The sequence below is a fragment of the Erpetoichthys calabaricus genome, chromosome 5 (genome assembly GCF_900747795.2).
Source record: "Erpetoichthys calabaricus chromosome 5, fErpCal1.3, whole genome shotgun sequence".
Classification (NCBI taxonomy): Eukaryota; Metazoa; Chordata; class Cladistia; order Polypteriformes; family Polypteridae; genus Erpetoichthys; species Erpetoichthys calabaricus.
Window position 1 is genome coordinate 190100231 of NC_041398.2, and position 18794 is coordinate 190119024.

The 18794-nt window shown below is 38.7% G+C and overlaps 1 protein-coding gene across 5 annotated transcripts in view; it reads left to right on the forward strand.

Moving 5' to 3' along the window:
• Window positions 1–14854, forward strand: part of LOC114652123 (tight junction protein ZO-2-like) — a 253598-nt gene extending 238744 nt beyond the window's left edge. For all 5 annotated transcript variants that reach the window (XM_051927776.1, XM_051927773.1, XM_028802330.2 and 2 more), the window contains 4 exons: window positions 1201–1311; window positions 6325–6672; window positions 7130–7215; window positions 14393–14854. In XM_051927776.1, the coding sequence (XP_051783736.1) occupies window positions 1201–1311; window positions 6325–6672; window positions 7130–7215; window positions 14393–14549 (702 nt within the window). In that variant the 3' untranslated portion in view covers window positions 14550–14854. The remainder of the gene's footprint in view (window positions 1–1200; window positions 1312–6324; window positions 6673–7129; window positions 7216–14392) is intronic.
• The last annotated feature ends 3940 nt before the right edge of the window (window positions 14855–18794 follow it).

The following is an 18794-nucleotide window of genomic DNA, read 5'->3' on the forward strand; positions in this document are numbered from 1 at the left end:
GAAGGTTCTTAACCCATCAGCAGGACTGGTATCTGCTCCTTTGGGCAAGAGGAACATGATGAGCACTGCCAGAGCCCTACAAAATGACCGCCGGTAGGCCACAGGTGTGAATGTCACTGACCAAGCAATCAGAAACAGACTTCATGAGGGTGGCCTGAGGGCCAAACATCCTCTAGTGGGCCCTGCGCTCACTGCCCAGCACTGTGGAGCTCGATTGGCATTTACGATAGAATACTAGAATTGGCAGCTCCACCACTGGCGACCTGTGCTTCTCACAATTGAGAGCAGGTTCACCCTGAGCACATGTGACAGACGTGAAAGGGTCTGGAGAAACCATGGAGAACTTTATGCTGCCTGTAACATCGTTCAGCATGACCGGTTTGGTGGTGGGTCAGTGATGGTCTAGGGAGACCTCTACAGGCTAGACAATGGCACCTTGACTGCCATTAGGTATCAGGATGAAATCCTTGGACCCATTGTCAGACCCTATGCTAGTGCAGTGGGTCCTGGGTTCCTCCTTGTACACGACAATGCCTGGCTTCATGTGGTGAGAGTATGCAAGCAGTTCCTGGAAGATGAAGGAATTGATACCATTAACCCCAACACTCACCTGACCTAAATCCAATAGAACACCTCTGGGACATTATGTTTCAGTCCATCCGACACCGCCAGGTTGCACCTCAGACTTTCCAGGAGCTCAGTGATGCCCTGGTCCAGATCTGGGAAGAGATCCCCCAGGACACCATCTGTTGTCTCATTAGGAGCATGCCCCGATGTTGTCAGGCATGCATACAAACATGTCGGGGGAGTACGATTTGGAGTTGCTGCAGTGAAATTTTGGCAAAATGGACTAAGCCTGCCGCATCATTTTCGGGGTGTCTTTGAATTCAGCCCTCTGTAGGTTGATAATTTTCATTCTCATCAAATGATGTGGCATCCTTTCGTTCTTAACACATTACCCAGTCCATATCAATATAGATATCCAGCATTATTTTTTTCCCATTGAGATCTGAGGTGTTTTCAAAGTGTTTCATTATTTAACTTAAGACAAATATGAAAGGGCTAAATAACTTGTCACATTTCTCAAGTAGTAGTAATTATGAGTTAGTTTAAAAGGTTCATAACCTTTCATGGATAACATTAGACAGTAATTCTTAGATGTTTTTTGTGATAACTGCTCTGCCTTCATAACCTTTTCAGAGCCTGCATCATACCAACCTTGAGCCCAGAGGCCAAGTAAGAAGAGCTGGCAGCCAGGAGTTATTGAGAGATCCCAGTCCACCTCCATCTTTCAGACCAGAACCTCCAAAGGTATATATATATATATGTTTAATGAATAACACATTGGCTGGAAGCAACTAAATTAAGATTTCTAGAGAAAGGATTAGGTGAAACATATCTGCAAAAGGTGTGAAACAGTTCACTTGCTGTATTTGTAGTGATCCATGGTACTTTCACAACCCAGGTTACCTTATTTTGATTTGTCTCCTACCAGCCCATCAACAAAATTTAATTTCATGTAGCACCTAATACCAAGCACACCATAGCAAGGATTTTGACAAAGCACTCAAAAATGAAATTTTAAGGAAAAGAATTACAATCATAAATTGAGTATTGCATAAAAAGATCAAATTAAATATCAGAGATACCATATTCCTAGAAAGAATGTCCCCAGGAAAATAATGCCAGTCATGTACATTCATTCATGAGCTTGCTTCATGTAGTTCTGGGCTGGAGCCTGTTCTGGTAGCAGCTATTGTAAAGAAGAAAAAAGCTCTGGACAAGGCACCAGCTCATCACTGAGCACCAATTACTCTTTTATACATTTTTCATTAAATACATGAAGCATATTTTCACAAGTAGTTAAAATTAGGGCATGGTTGAAGTGATTAATGACTATTTGAACATCCTGTAAAAAAGTGCATCTCACAATAAAATATGAATTTCACTCATATAAGGATTATTTCTGTTGTTTTCTATTATACCACAAACACTTATCATTTCAACATGTAACAAATCCTGTAGCCTCATATTGAAGAGCTCTGCTGCAACACATTTTTCAGCCTTACTAATGAAAGTTCGTGTTCTACATTAGTTTAAGACAAGCAAGGCCAAAAACCATGCACCATGATATTCTCAAAATGTTCTCAGTAAATGTGCAGCCAAATTGTAGTGTTTATGTTGTCAGTGTATAACTGACAATGGAGAAAACCATGAAGAAGTAAAGCATTTACAGTATATTAATAAATTAAACAACTTCAGATATCCCTAGAGGCATCCCATCTGTGAAACTGAATATGTTCTTAATTTCTTTTTGGATGCTGTATCCATGGCACAGTACATTTTCACCACTTATCCAAATATACAGTTAAATCTATTAGAGTGATTTTAACTAAACATTTGGGCAGAATAGAACATATACTGAAGCCATGAGAAGTAAATTTCACCTTACATCTGGCTTTTCTGGGTTTTCAAAGCTGTTTATTTTTCTCATAAGAAAAACACTGAGGACAGGTATAAAATACACTGAAGAATAAATTAATTCATACAGAGCCATGTAACATTCAGAGGTGATGGGTACATTCATTCTGTATTGACAGCATGTAGGCTACATTGTTGTCCTGAGTTTAATCCCATATTACGTTAATTGTTGTCATGTCATTTCCCGTAAGTAAAGCATTTATAACAATTTCAGAAAGTTATTTTTGAACTATTGTAGATATTTCAATGAGGCCTCTACTTAATAGGTATACTGTTTAGAAAAATTTACCATGATAGCATCACTAAGCTCCAGAGTTCAGCGCCAGAAAATTCTAAATTGCTTCCCATATGAAAAACATGGGGAACAAAAAATTTATTTTAAAACACACCGTGTTTCTCTGAAAATAAGACTGGGTCTTATATTAATTTTTGCTTCAACAGATGCACTAGGGCTTATTTTCAGGGGATGTCTTATATTTATTCATGTACAACAATATATATTTATCCAAATACAGTCATCTTCTTCTGGAATAGTGTCATAATTCTCCACATTCAAACCCTGAATTCCAGCCTGAATTTCTTGCTACTCCAGCCACACTGCTGATTGATGTGCCTGCTTCGATGTTTGATGAATGTGGTGAAGCAAAATGCCGACATACAAATGTTTTCATATTGCCTTTATATTCAAGCGTCGCATATTCCCCAAAGTAACGACACAATACATTTTAAAAGTCTTGCATACTATTTTCTGTGCCGTCTTTTTTTTTTTTATGTACCTTTATAATACCATCAGAATGTACAGTGCCGTATTTGAGCCAGAGAGAAAAAAAAATAAGGACATAATGAAAATGTCTATTTTGTAATTAAAGTGTAAATTTCTGCTTTAAACTTGAAATGTCCACTTTAACGTCGTAGTTTACTTTATCATTAAAGTAGACCATCGTAAACATCATCTTCAAACTGACTCAGTTGTTAATCGCTATGAGCTTCTAGTGCACTTCCTCATGACCTGACAGCAGCGGCAATCAGCAATAGATCGCCACACAGAGCACATTACATTTATGATATTCCAGCTCTCTGCACATTTAGAATTCTTAGATTTAAACTTGATATCACTTTCATGATGAAATGCATTAAAGTATGTATGTTACATTTACAGATAAATCGTAAACTTTGTTTAAATAATGAATACTGTTAATAGTTATACATATGGGGTGGCAGAGCAGTAGCGCTGCTGTCTCGCAGGGAGTCACGTCCCTTGTGATCCCCTGCCTGGAGTTTGCATGTTTTTTTGGTGGGTTTCCACAGTGGGCTCAGTTTTCCATCCAAAGACATTAAGGTTTGAGGATTAGGTGAAGCTACAATGACACCAGTGTATGTGTGTGCCTGTGTTCACCTTGCGATGAGCTGATGCCCCGTCCAGGGATTTTGTTTTTGCCTTGTGTACAATGCTGCTGGAATCGGTGCATCCCCGAATTGATGGATGTAATCATTAAACATCCTTTTCAGAGATATTGTGGCAAGGTGTCCTTGGAATATAATGGATGTTTCGGGCACACGCATCACATCGTGTGAAGTTTAAACCCAGCCTTAGGCACCTTAATTTTCAGCTGACAAACTTGACTAGGGCTTATTTTTGGGGTAGGGCTTATATTACAGAGTAGCCTGAAAATCGTGCTAGGGCTTATGTTCGGTGAAACAAGGTAGTACACAGAACTTTTTGAGGTGTGTGGTACTCAATAGTATTTAGGAGAAGGTAGCACCAGTCCTACAAGACCTTGGTGCGACCCCAAGGAGACATACCTTAGGGTTGTTCTTTTCCTTAATGCAAACATTGTAAAAGATTTCAGTCGAGAACATGCCAGGTATCCAAATGAGGGGACTTCATAGGAAAAGACAGGCTCTGCGTTCAGAACTCAACCTCTTGACAACTAAAGAAACAGAACAACTTATTTTTAAATCAAGACATCATTACTGTGAACATGAAGAGAAAGCTAATAAGATCTTAGCTCAACAAATCCACAAACAGGAAGTTCGCAATACAATCCCAGCAATCACCAATACAGACAGAGACAAAATCATTGACCATAAAAATATAATGCACACATTTAGAGACTACTATAAGTCTTTATATTCTACTGAGTTTGAAGAAGACAAGGCACAATCTAATGCATTTCCGGATGCATTACAGATATCAAAAATAGATACTCTCAGTGCAGAGGAATTGGATAAACCTCTGGCACTATTAGAATTACTAGATGCTATAAACTAACTTCAGAGTGGGAAAGCAGCAGGCCCTGATTGCTACCCTGCTGAATTTTGTAAAAAAATTCTCAATTAAGCTAGCTCCCCTTTTATTAGTAACATTTACAGAAACTAGAGACAATAATTCTACCTCAAAACGTTTCGCCAAGCGTTAATTACCGTCTTTCCTAAGCAAAATAAGGACTTGCTACAATGTGCATTATACAGACCAATTTCACTTCTGAATAATGATATTAAGGTACTCTCCAAAGTCCTAGAAGGATTGAGAAAGTGCTTCCTTCGGTAATATCACAAGACCAAACTGGATTTATTAAAGGCAGACACTTAGCTTCCAATCTTCACTACCTGTTTAATGTAATATATTCACCCACAAAGTCAAACACCCCGGAGGAGATGATATCGTTGGATGCAGAAAAAGCATTTTATATGGTTGAATGGAACTACCTTTTCACTATATTGGAGAAATTTGGGTTTAGCCCGAACATTTGTGCATGGATCAAACTACTGTGTACCAGTCCAGAAGCTTCATTTTATATTAACAACATTAATTCAGACTACTTCAAACTAGAATGTGCCAAGGATGTCCCTTGTCACAACTGCTTTTTGCAGTCGCCATAGAGCCACTGGCATTCACTGTCAAAATGCTTATGAGATAAAGGGGATTATCAGAGAAGGACTTGAACAGAACATTTCTTTATATGCAGATGATATGATACTGTATATATCAGATCCACAAAATACAGTGCCTGCAGTCTTAACAGCACTAACAGAATTTCAAAAAAATTCTGGTCTGAGAATTAATTTGAACAAAAGTGTGCTCTTTCCAGTGAATTCTCAAGCACACAACATTAGATTAGACAGCTTCCCTTTTATCATCGCAGATCAGTTTAAATACCTAGGGGTAAACATCAAAAGTAAACATAAAGCTCTTCATCAACAAAATTTTGCCATCTGAATGGAAAAAATTAAGCAATGTCTTATTCATTTATTAATTTATTTATTATTTTTACTAGTTTAAAGTTTTACTCTGCTGGCCTTGCTCTCTTTCTCATGGGGGGGTGGGGGGGGTGATTTGTTACCGTTAAACTTGACTTGTTTGTATGGAATGTTATATGATTTTAATAAAATCAATAAAATATTGTGTGATATCAAAGCAAAATACTGAACAATATGTAGAATTATGATTAATGAGCATTTTGGCACCATTTTTGATCGTCCAAATGCTCTTTGTTCCAGAAAATTCTAAATGTCTTCACTTAGGACAGTATTTAACTGTACTCTGCAGAGGACATGTGCCCTATTGAGGGTTGTTTTTTGCCCTCTTCATAATGTTGCCAGGATGCTATTCTGGACAAAATGAGATTGAAAATGGATTGCTAAATATTATTGGGCGCAGCAAATACATGCTACTCTGTGTTAAATACAAATTTTAGATTATAAAAATCTAAAAATTATATGTTTTTTTGTGAATTTCAAAAAGCTATCAAGAAGTAATTTAGTATGCCTATGAAAACTGCTTTTCCACACACTACTAAAATTTTAAAATTGCTTTGTCATATTTTTATTGTTACTATTAAGGCAAAAGTTCAAAGTCGAGAAGAAATTTCCAGACAACAGTATGATATAGCAAAAGGCTATGAATCTCAGTCCAGCCAGAGTCCAGCTAGTAGTGAACATCCAAGGAGCCAAGATTCTGCAGTGGGCAGACCAGTCCCACCTCCAGTAGCTCAGAAACCTTCCTTTGGATTACGCTCTGCCAGGCCTGCACTTCTCAGCAGCGAGCTTCCTGATGATGTGGAACCAGCAAATGATTCTGAGGACCCTTCTGTGAAGTCTGTGCTAGGCAAGGTGAAAGTGTTTGAAAAAATGGATCACAAAGCACGCGCACAGAGGATGCTGGAACTGCAGGAGGCTCAGAGCGCAAGGGTACTGTATGAAGGAGTTCTTATGTACTTTTGTTCAGTTTGTAGAAGAAATATTTGAATTACTTGATGTATCAGATGTGATTAAAATTGTAAGGTATTTGTGCTTTAATTTGTCATTTTTTTACAGATCTATTGAATATATATTCTTGATCCACATGCATTTTGCATTGAAAAGTAGCTTCAGATCTTTTTGGGCATGACTGTAACCCAGCTGACCATGTTATTCTGTGTTTTTCTGATGTACAATTCTGTACAAAATATTGAAGGCCAGTAAATGCCATTTTGTCATAGACAAAAATATACTAGCAATCTGTTTAAAGGCATAAAGCAATTGAAAACAGAACAAAAATCAATTTTGAGTAAATGTTCATGACACAATTGTTTCAGTTTAAGATTTTTTTAAATTATTTTACTTAACCCTTAAAGTTAATTTTCCTGGTTAATTTTTATCATTACAGATGGAAATAGCCCAAAAGCATCCCGACTTGTACGCTGTTCCTATCAAAGTTCAAAAACCAGAGCAGAACAGGCCTCAACCTATTGGGTAAGTGGAAGACTAATGAAATAAAAATGTGAGAAAAATATGTTTTGTGCTTCTACAGTTCTGAAGTAATTAGTACTGGTGTCACAGTTAAGTAGTTTAAAATTCTGATGTATATTGCACTGTCATTTGGTAAGTAATAGTAATAATTCTAGGCAGAGGTGGGTAGTAACGAGTTACATTTACTCTGTTACATTTACTTGAGTAACTTTTTAAAAAAAATGTACTTCTAAGAGTAGTTTTACTGCACCATACCTTTTACTTGAGTACATTTGTGAAGAAGAAACGCTACTCTTACTCTGCTACTATTGGGCAACACTTGACTCGTTACTTTTTTCCTTTTACACATTACACTATATTTTTGCCAGAGAGAAACCACCAGTGGATCTACTGCATGACTGTTTCACAATCAGACATAGCAATAATAATCACAAGACTCCGTTTCACCAGTCAGACGAAGCAACAATAATCACAAGACTCCGTTTCACCAATCAGACGTAGCAACAATAATCACATAGCTCCGTTTCACAAATCAGACGTAGCCATGCGGTCACATGACCACACACAAAACTGTGGCGGCATAGAAACTGCCTGACTGCTGTGTCTGTGTATAGAAGAGTGGCAGATCCCGCTACAATAAATAACTGCGCTGTTCCTGTTTCAAGCTGAATAAAGATGGTGTCACTAAAGTATTGAGACTCCGCTTCGTGTTTTGGGGTGCAAGACGGAGACTCAACACACACATGGTCACAATGCTGTAGTAAACAGTATACACTCGTACGGATGTTGACTATATGAGTGAGGTACGCTGACTGACAATTGCTCACAATCCCGCAGTGAAAGAGAGAACCATCAGCTCAGTTGTGATCACTTGACGCTAGGCAGACAAAGTGTATATGGACTACTTGTATTGCAAGACTTCGCTCGTTTATCAAGTCAAAATTTATTAAAAATTTTAGTTTGTCTTGCAAAACACTCACAAACCAAGTTTTAACGGCCGACCCCTTACCTAGCTGGCAGCTACACTTCCAAGACTGTGGCCTGGAAAAATTACTGAGGCTAATCTATAAATACCAAGCCGTACCTCTAACAAATAATTTTTTCCCCTCAATCGACGGTTTAAACATAAGCACACAAAAGCAGATATGTAAAAATAGGTGGATAAATATACTAAATGAAACAATAACAAAAAATGAAAATTTCACACGTAAAAAATAAGTTATGTATATCCCTCCACCAAAGCAACAACGTGACAACACCAAATATACAATAACAAACCCTCCCTTGTCCCAGTAACATATAACAAACGCAAAACACAAATAACAATGAATGAATACGGAAAATGCCAATGATAGTGAACATGAGTCCGAGTATAGGCTACAACTGTCCTGAATACTGATGACTGGTCAACAGATAAGTCATGTGTTTGAATTTCCCGGAAAAAATGGAACAACCTCACTGTGAATCCTCGGCGTGTGGTGGATAATGTAGTCCAACCCCGGGGTCTCTGGCGATGATTGAATTGAAGTAAGTCCGGTGGAATGAAAACAAACTGGATACCAAAGCACGATGTGGAAAAATAGCAGGTGATGGTGTTTCATTGTAGTGAAATGTAATCTCCGTCTTTCTCTTTTTCCTCTGTCTGTTCCCTCCTGATTATTTATATAGTAATTAGACATTAAGCCTGTTACAATAACGGGCGCTAGAACAATAGTCCATAAACATTAGTAGGAACAGTCTATATTAAATGGCAAGGGACCTTCTACCTCATTAAATTTTTTCCGTAAAATGCCTGTAATTTTCTCTGACAGTAATACTGGCTTTGCTGTCCGTAATATGCGTTTAATTTTCTGTCACAACAGTGGGCAATCAGCAGATTCTCCCCAGCAACTGATGTAATGTGCGCGAAAATAAATCTACTTTTAAAAGTCATTGTATTATAATATCATGAAAATTTGTATATTTAGGAAAACCCCTTCAACGACTGAGACTTTACACTTTACCGGGCCAAGCTTCTTAATCGCAAATCTGACATCCTCAGAGCGAACACTTGCACAACAACAAACACTAATCCCACCTCTTTGGGGAAGCTGGTCTACACGTTTTAGTACCCAATTGGATTTTTGGTGTTTTATGTTTTAGGTCTTACCTCATTTACCGAAATCCAATTGGATAGGCCGTGCGATATATTATGGGTCCCGCCCTCTCTGTCTTGTGTGACGCATCAGGCGGCCTGTGAAGCATCTGCTTTGAAAGCGTCGCACCGTGAAGACACCAGAAGACACACACACACGGACACTGGAGACACACACAGGGGTTTTATTAAAGAGGATGAGCCAGATGTAATTGATTGTTGTAAACAGGTGCTTTCCATCTTGGGGCTACGGCCTCTCTCCATCATCCATCTCCCCTGTATTTATGGGGACGACATTCATGTGAAGGGCTGGGTGACTTAGTCTGGTCTAGAGCCCACCACCTCTTGGATGCCAGCAAGCAGTTCTCCGCCAAGCTTGCGCCTAAATGGTTAGGTCCAACATTAATCTTGAAACAAACCGGTCCAGTTAATTTCCAAATTCAAAGGGGTATCGGCACTAACTCCAAGCTAGACACTATTCATGTGGACAATCTCAAGCCATACTTCAGCCCACCCTCGTCCTGGGGGGGGGGGGGTTGGAGAGGAGGAGGAAATGTAGCGGGGCTACATAGTAATAGTGTTTTCAATGTTTGTACAGAGTGCGTTTTGTTTCCATCATTCCGTTTGCTGTTTATAATGTGTACGTCAGTGAATGTCGTCCCCGTAAATGGGGGGACGGATGATGGAGAGAGACCGTAGCCCCAAGATGGAAAGCACCTGTTTACAACAATCAATTACATCTGGCTCATTACTATATAAACAATCAGGAGGGAACAGACGGAGGAAAAAGAGAAAGACAGAGATTACATTTCACTACAACGAACCACCATCACCTGCTATTTTTCCACATCGCACTTTGGTATCTAGTTTGTTTTTCATTTCACCGGACTTACTTCAATTCAATCATCGCCAGAGACCCCAGGGTTGGACTACATTATCCACCAGACGCTGAGGATTCACGGTGAGGTTGTTCCATTTTTTCCGGGAAATTCAAACACATGACTTATCTGTTGACCAGTCATCCGTATTCAGGACAGTTGTATACTTGGACTCAAGTTCACTATCATTGGCATTTTCCGTATTCATTCATTGTTATTTGTGTTTTGCGTTTGTTATATGTTACTGGGACAAGGGAGGGTTTGTTAATGTATATTTGGTGTTACATTGTTGCTTTGGTGGAGGGATACACCTCTCTCTCTCTCTCTCTCTCTCTCTCTCTCTCTCTCTCTCTCTCTCTCTCTCTCTCTCTCTCTCTCTCTCTCTCTCTCTCTCTCTCTCTCTCTCTCTCTCTCTCTCTCTCTCTATATATATATATATATATATATATATACACAGTGGTGTGAAAAACTATTTGCCCCCTTCCTGATTTCTTATTCTTTTGCATGTTTGTCACACAAAATGTTTCTGATCATCAAACACATTTAACCATTAGTCAAATATAACACAAGTAAACACAAAATGCAGTTTTTAAATGATGGTTTTTATTATTTAGGGAGAAAAAAAATCCAAACCCACATGGCCCTGTGTGAAAAAGTAATTGCCCCCTTGTTAAAAAATAACCTAACTGTGGTGTATCACACCTGAGTTCAATTTCCGTAGCCACCCCCAGGCCTGATTACTGCCACACCAGTTTCAATCAAGAAATCACTTAAATAGGAGCTGCCTGACACAGAGAAGTAGACCAAAAGCACCTCAAAAGCTAGACATCATGCCAAGATCCAAAGAAATTCAGGAACAAATGAGAACAGAAGTAATTGAAATCTATCAGTCTGGTAAAAGTTATAAAGCCATTTCTAAAGCTTTGGGACTCCAGCGAACCACAGTGAGAGCCATTATTCACAAATGGCAAAAACATGGAACAGTGGTGAACCTTCCCAGGAGTGGCCGGCCGACCAAAATTACCCCAAGAGCGCAGAGACGACTCATCCAAGAGGTCACAAAAGACCCCAGGATAACGTCTAAAGAACTGCAGGCCTCACTTGCCTCAATTAAGGTCAGTGTTCACGACTCCACCATAAGAAAGAGACTGGGCAAAAACGGCCTGCATGGCAGATTTCCAAGACGCAAACCACTGTTAAGCAAAAAGAACATTAGGGCTCGTCTCAATTTTGCTAAGAAACATCTCAATGATTGCCAAGACTTTTGGGAAAATACCTTGTGGACTGATGAGACAAAAGTTGAACTTTTTGGAAGGCAAATGTCCCGTTACATCTGGCGTAAAAGGAACACAGCATTTCAGAAAAAGAACATCATACCAACACTAAAATATGGTGGTGGTAGTGTGATGGTCTGGGGTTGTTTTGCTGCTTCAGGACCTGGAAGGCTTGCTGTGATAGATGGAACCATGAATTCTACTGTCTACCAAAAAATCCTGAAGGAGAATGTCCGGCCATCTGTTCGTCAACTCAAGCTGAAGCGATCTTGGGTGCTGCAACAGGACAATGACCCAAAACACACCAGCAAATCCACCTCTGAATGGCTGAAGAAAAACAAAATGAAGACTTTGGAGTGGCCTAGTCAAAGTCCTGACCTGAATCCAATTGAGATGCTATGGCATGACCTTAAAAAGGCGGTTCATGCTAGAAAACCCTCAAATAAAGCTGAATTACAACAATTTTGCAAAGATGAGTGGGCCAAAATTCCTCCAGAGCGCTGTAAAAGACTCATTGCAAGTTATCGCAAACGCTTGACTGCAGTTATTGCTGCTAAGGGTGGCCCAACCAGTTATTAGGTTCAGGGGGCAATTACTTTTTCACACAGGGCCATGTAGGTTTGGATTTTTTTTTCTCCCTAAATAATAAAAACCACCATTTACAAACTGCATTTTGTGTTTACTTGTGTTATATTTGAGTAATGGTTAAATGTGTTTGATGATCAGAAACATTTTGTGTGACAAACATACAAAAGAATAAGAAATCAGGAAGGGGGCAAATAGTTTTTCACACCACTGTATGTATATATATATATATATATATATATATATATATATATATATATATAATATTTGTATTCATTGTTATTGTTTCATTTAATATATTTATCCACCTATTTTTACATATCTGCTTTTGTGTGCTTAAATGTTTAAACCGTCGATTGAGAGGAAAATATTATTTGTTAGAGGTTTGGCTTGGTATTTATAGATTAGCCTCAGTAATTTATCCAGGCCACAGGTCTTGGAAGTGTAGCTGCCGACTGGGTAAGGGGTCGGCCGTTACAAAGTTACTCGCAATCCAAGGTTCCACTGTACATGATAAATGAGAGCCAACTCGTGATGAAGTGTAACCATCACTTCACTGAGTGAAGAACAAGCACGTTTTAACCAAACATGCACAGACACAGACAGTCAAGGTAAAGTGAGACTTCTTGTACATCCAGAAGCTGCCTTGTTCTAATGTTATTTTCTATCAGCTGTGCTATTTGGAGGTCCAGTGAATATACAGTATTATAATGTCAGTGTACAGTATATCTTGTTACTGTAAGTAGTTTGCACTGTTCAAAAATACATGTTACCTACTGTAGGTAATGGCGTCAAAAACTTTGTTGTGAAAAACTGAGATTTGGAACTTTGTGTTATTTGTGGATCTTTATTTTGTAAAGATGTTATTTATTTTTACTCATTTTTTATTTTATTATTTGGAAATAGCAGAATTTGCACATTATTTTATATTTTTGTCTGTCTTGTTACAACATTTCTAAAAAAATTATTTATTATGATCAAACAGTTACTCGGCACTTGAGTAGTCTTTTCACCAAATACTTTTTTACTCTTGAGAAATTTTTTGGATGACTACTTTTTACTTCTACTTGAGTAATATTATTTTTGAAGTAATGCTACTCTTACTTGAGTACAATTTTTGGCTACTCTACCCACCTCTGATTCTAGGTGATACTTTTTTGGGTGAATAACACAGAAGTGCACTCCTTAGGGCCACAGGCCAAGGGCCTTGTATAGTTTTGATCAGTGAAATTTGAAAAAGTGTTATATAAGAGAGTTTGCTGGGTTTGCTAGTGACCATGTTGGCTTAATTTTTCCCTAAAAATTCGCCACGTGACCAGCTTCGGCAAACTTTTTTTTTTTTTTTTTTTTTTTTTTTTTTTTACAGTGCCCCATGATGCTTTGCAAGGCCAGCATGACATCACAGTGGTGTACCAATAACTGCCAGTACTCTGTGCAGTGTTGGATTCTTGTTCCTCCTTGTAGTATTTTACTTAATGTATATAATGTCTTCGCAGATACTGGGAACGGGGTTTTAGGTGGGTCCCCTTGAAGGTGTGTGTGCCCACATTAACTGCCAGTACTCCGAGTCTCAAACTGGGGATTGCTGCAAATTAAGTATTGCTGCCAAATACCTAATGCTGAATGATAGTCGCAGTGATAGGAGATCAGGAGATGCAGTGAGACGGATGAAGGACTTTGAGAATGGAGGGCTGTTCTATTGGCATTTTGTTTTTCGAAGCTGTTCAGAGCTATTGTCTGATACTTTTTTTTTTTTTTTGTACTTGTTGCTAGTTTGTGGTCAGTTGTTGTCTATGCAGAAGACACATTTGCAGTGGTTAGCAATGATGTTTCACAGATTAGGTCACATTTATTGCCACAATAATCAGTCCAGCATAGTTGGCAGACACTTCTCTAGCTTTCAGAGACACTTAAAAGACAACTGCACCATTATAATCTAATAATAATAATTCTGATTAACAGTTTCTTCTTCCCCAATAGACTTCAGTGCATTTCGCCAAATTCCCGAACATTTCTGTGATTTTGCTAAACTCGAGGCAAAGCAAATTCAGCAGGGTTCATTGATCACTAGTTTTAAATTCAAAACCCAGACCTTGTTGTCGTCTCTTTAGGCTTTGCACATTCTCCCATATCCCAAACTTGTGTTAGTATATATGGAATTAGGAGTGTAAGTTTGGGTGCATTAGTGACTGATACCCTGCACCTGATGCTGCTAGGATAGGCTCTGCCCATCCCTCCCATACCCTGATCTATAATTGGATAATGCAACTTTGAAATTGTTATGTAATGTAATTCTTCTTTTTCTTTAGCTCAAGCTCCAGGCCAGAACCTCAGAAACCACCATCAAGCAATACTAGTTATTACCACGATGAAGAGGAGGAAGAGGATTACAGACGTCAAGTTGCAGACCAGACAAAGCGCGCCTACTATGCAAGTCCACAAAAATATCGTGACACTGAACTCTAGGCAACATCTCACTAACCTCAGTAAAATTTGCTCAAACATCCATTCCAAAGGGATGCTCCCTGCACACTTTTTAATCAGACTTGGAAGTATCTTGCTTTTAAGTTGTTCTCACTTTTGCTTCAACGAAGTGAAATAATCTGTCCATATGGATGGGATTGCAACCTTTTTTAAAAATATAAATCACCTATTCATGTGTATTCTACTTTTTGGTCTATGCAATTATCTAATGTTTAAGCTAATTTCATCAAACATCACTATCTTTTGTTGTTTTTTATATAAGCCAAAAATGTTTATTTGTGCTCAGCTCCCCTTGTTAGGAAAAAAAAATCGAACCTGTGTTACTTGAATGTGTCCATTCTTGAGCATTGCATGATTAATTTGTAAAAATTCTCAATTCTTTGCCTGTGTCGTCAAAATACATTTTAAGTGCCTTTGTCAAGTAAGCCACTACTTCTGTACTGATGTTTGTACTGCACTGACAAAGACTGTTTAATGCTACTGATAAAAAAAGAGTAATCTTTCTTATATATTTTTCCCCAAAATTAAACTTGTCAATCAGTAATGCTTGTGCTTTCTTGTATATTTGCATTTGTTTCCTGTTTAAATTAATGTTTCATGTTTTGTTATTTTTTGTTTCCATTCCAAATTTAAATAAACATTGTATTACAAGAAAAAAAATGACATATTAAAAATATATGTTAGCAGTGATCAGATGTTTTTGAGACCGACTCTGATAGATAGATAGATAGATAGATAGATAGATAGATAGATAGATAGATAGATAGATAGATAGATAGATGTGATTTCTGTAAGTTGCCAAGATTAGCTTTGTAATGCAGTGGTCCTCACTCTTGCTTCTCCTGCTCCATGATGTTACATGAAGATCATAACTGGTGATTTCCAAGCCAAAGCCAATTAAACAATTAATTCTGTACACCAGTGCTTCCCAACCTCGGTCCTGGGGGCACACTGTGGCTGCAGGTTTTTGTTCCAACCAGTTTCTGTTTTAATTGGACTCCTGGGCTAATTAAGTGATGTGTTATTTCCCAAGTTCTGTGTTTTGGGAACAATATAGAAATTAGAAAACTAACTTTGGTTTTATATATATATATATATATATATATATATATATTAAAATGTACCAAGCAGTTATATGGGAATAATGTATTTAGTTTCTTTTTAACAATATTTTCATCTTGATTTTCATTCTACTTTTGTAGGTGTTCTAATTGTTTAATTAATCCATTATTTACTAATTAGAGGGTCTGATGCTAAAGTAGTTGCAGCCTTTGATTATTTAGTGTTGTTTGCCAGCGTGTCCGCTCTGCTCGTTTTTAATTGTCATTATTAAGATACAACGAAGGGGAAAAACTGCACAGAGAAAGGGCAAAATACAATGAAATCAACAAAAGAGAGTTAAGCATTTAAATCTATAGCAAAAGCAGAAATTTTTCTAAATGTCTTATAAATGTAAAAATCACGCTGCTGTGCTTTTCTGAGTGTAGAATAAAAGAAAAATAATACCAGCTAATTAAATGAGGTCAGTGTTATTAGGTGGTGTAACTGATTAGGAATCTGGTTGGAACAAAACCTGCAGCCACAGTGTGCCCCCAGGACCGAGTTTGGGAACACTGCTGTATACAACCATAAAACTCTAAATACACTTCGATAATGTGATGGGTGGGACTGCCATCAAGAACACATGGGGTCCAGCCTGAGAATCCACAATGCAGAGGTCACTGTCCAAGATGTGTGATGTTTGCTTTTCAGGTATTCCAGGGCAGAAAATGGCAATGCAGTCTGACACAAATATGATGATGTGAATGGAATCGGTAAATCTATTACTTGTCATGACAGCTTGGAGTGCTCTTCATTCACCGATAGCCAGAATTCCACTATTGACATTGAGTCCAAGTGTGTAGTTCAGAAAAGATAATGTTGCAGTTGGATAAGAATGGTTGGTTAATTTAGTTTGTGATATAGTGGATCCACGGCTACAACAATATATGGCCAGTTTTTAAATCCATGAAGCCGTGTCACTCTCCATGGGCGCGACCGCGGAGAATTAATGAAGTAGTTGGGGCGAGTCGCACATGCAGGTGTAATCGTTCTCCATTGCTTCATTGGCTTACTGAGGCATGTGATTAAGGTGCTGCACACACGGAGATGTGTGTGTGTATATATACGGGCCTGCACAGAGGGATAAAGGAACAAAAAGAAGAGAAAAGACATAAAAGAGAGAAACGTATAGGAGGAGGTTAAAGAACTGAAAAGGCAGTCATAGGAGATGATCCAGACACCAGGAAGGGAGTGCATGCTGAGGCGCTGTAGGGGCTGGTTAGTCCCACTGACTAGAGTGGGGTGAGCAGGATGTAAGACCTCCCGGTGGATCTGAGTGAGCGCAAAGGAAGACGGGAGGTGTGCCAACCTCGGACAGTCTGGCGGCAGCCAAGAGGGGGGTCGGCAGAAAGATTTTCGTGCTGCAGAGGCTCCGCCAGCAACATCTGTGATGGGTGAGCTAGGGAGACAGAAGGTGGTGGGCTACGATTGAGACTGCATTTTAACGGATTTATTTATCGATTTTATCTCCACGTTTCTCTGATTTTATGGATTTGGTTTTTTTGAACACTGCACAATGGACACTCTTGGTTTTACTTTTGTTTTGGATTGTTTTAACTAATAAAAGCACCTTAGCATTTTACACCATCCCCTGGCGTCAATGAGATTTGTCCACTCATCTCGGTCATAACTATCGACAGTGTTGGTTCAGCAGACTCTCATGTGGTAAGAGGGAGTCTGTGGGGACCGGCATCATCACACATTTATGTTGAGCCTCAAGTTTGTCTGCTGGAGAAGTCTTTGAAGATGTTGCATAATTGCCTTTCATTGTTTCTAAAGCGGGTCCGTGCTTATCCAAAAACTCTGAATTCTGGGAATATTACATCACTTCTTTTTATTAACACATACAATCTTATCACTTCAGCTTCTGTTTAAACCCCTCTGTTTTGTCAGCTACGATTAGAATGTTTGGATTAGCTCATTGTAGTATCAAATTAAGTGTGCATGTCTGCTAAATACATCAGATTTGTCATCCATTCAGCATCTGTCAGGTGCTACGCAGAAGGTTAGCATGAAGGGAAAAGTCCCACTTCCTCTTTCATTTCAAACAGATGATTTGGGACTTTACCTCTGGGCAGCCATCTGACTTCTATGTGTAGAAATATCAGAACCCACTTTGCAAAAACCTACAAATAGTCCTGAGTTGGTGGAATGGCCTTCTACATGATTCATAATTTGTATGGCTGTATGTATCACGGGATTTGCAGACCAGGGCTTACCAGTGTATCACACAGTGTGGAAATTCAATATGGGCTACAGCTTCAAGAATCCTTGTTTTTAGCATTTCTGCACCTGTGCCAGCAGTACACAATCCAGTGCGGTTTGCCTAATCGAGCCTGTGTATGTACAAATACAGCACATTCCATTAATTTAATATATCTAAGCCAGTACAAATTCCTTCAAGAAGACTGAAGAAACAGCATCTCTGCTTGTAGTGGCCCATCATGACGATATCTTACAAATACAAGTAAATCTTCAGACCCAACTACATTAGTTTGTTTTACTTTTTTTTTTTTTTTTTTTAAATATGAGACACTTTTTCATTTTAAATACCATACGTATGCCTGATAATTGATAGAATAAGCGAGAGTGCACATCTGAGGAGACTAATGGCTGTAGTTAATTCATGTAATCCCACCATCTACAGAAGCCCAATGTGCTGTTTGTTATAACTCCAAGGGTTGTACCGCTTGTGGCACCCATCAAAATTTCTTTCAAGCCCTGTCCCCACTTTGACAAGCATGACTGTTTAGTATAAGTCAACATGGATTTCAAAAACACAAAATTACAGATGTGCCATCACTAAATTTCTAATACTAGAAAACAATACACCTTTGGTGTGTATTCCTGACTACTCACCACATACCAGGACCATTCTGGTTTGGCAGGACGTCTCTTGAAGAGGAACAAAGGCCTGCCTGGCCTCCAGTACCGGTGACAGAAGAAAATGATGCCACTGTGGAATGAATCGTAATTAGTAATGAGCAGACCCTGCTGAATTCACCTCATCTCTAGTTTGGTGAAATAGTTGAAGTGTTAGCGAACTTTACCAAACTCGGCAAAATGCTTTGAAGTCAGTGGTGAAATAGAAACTGGAACTTGTCTTGAGTGGATTATAATGGTTCA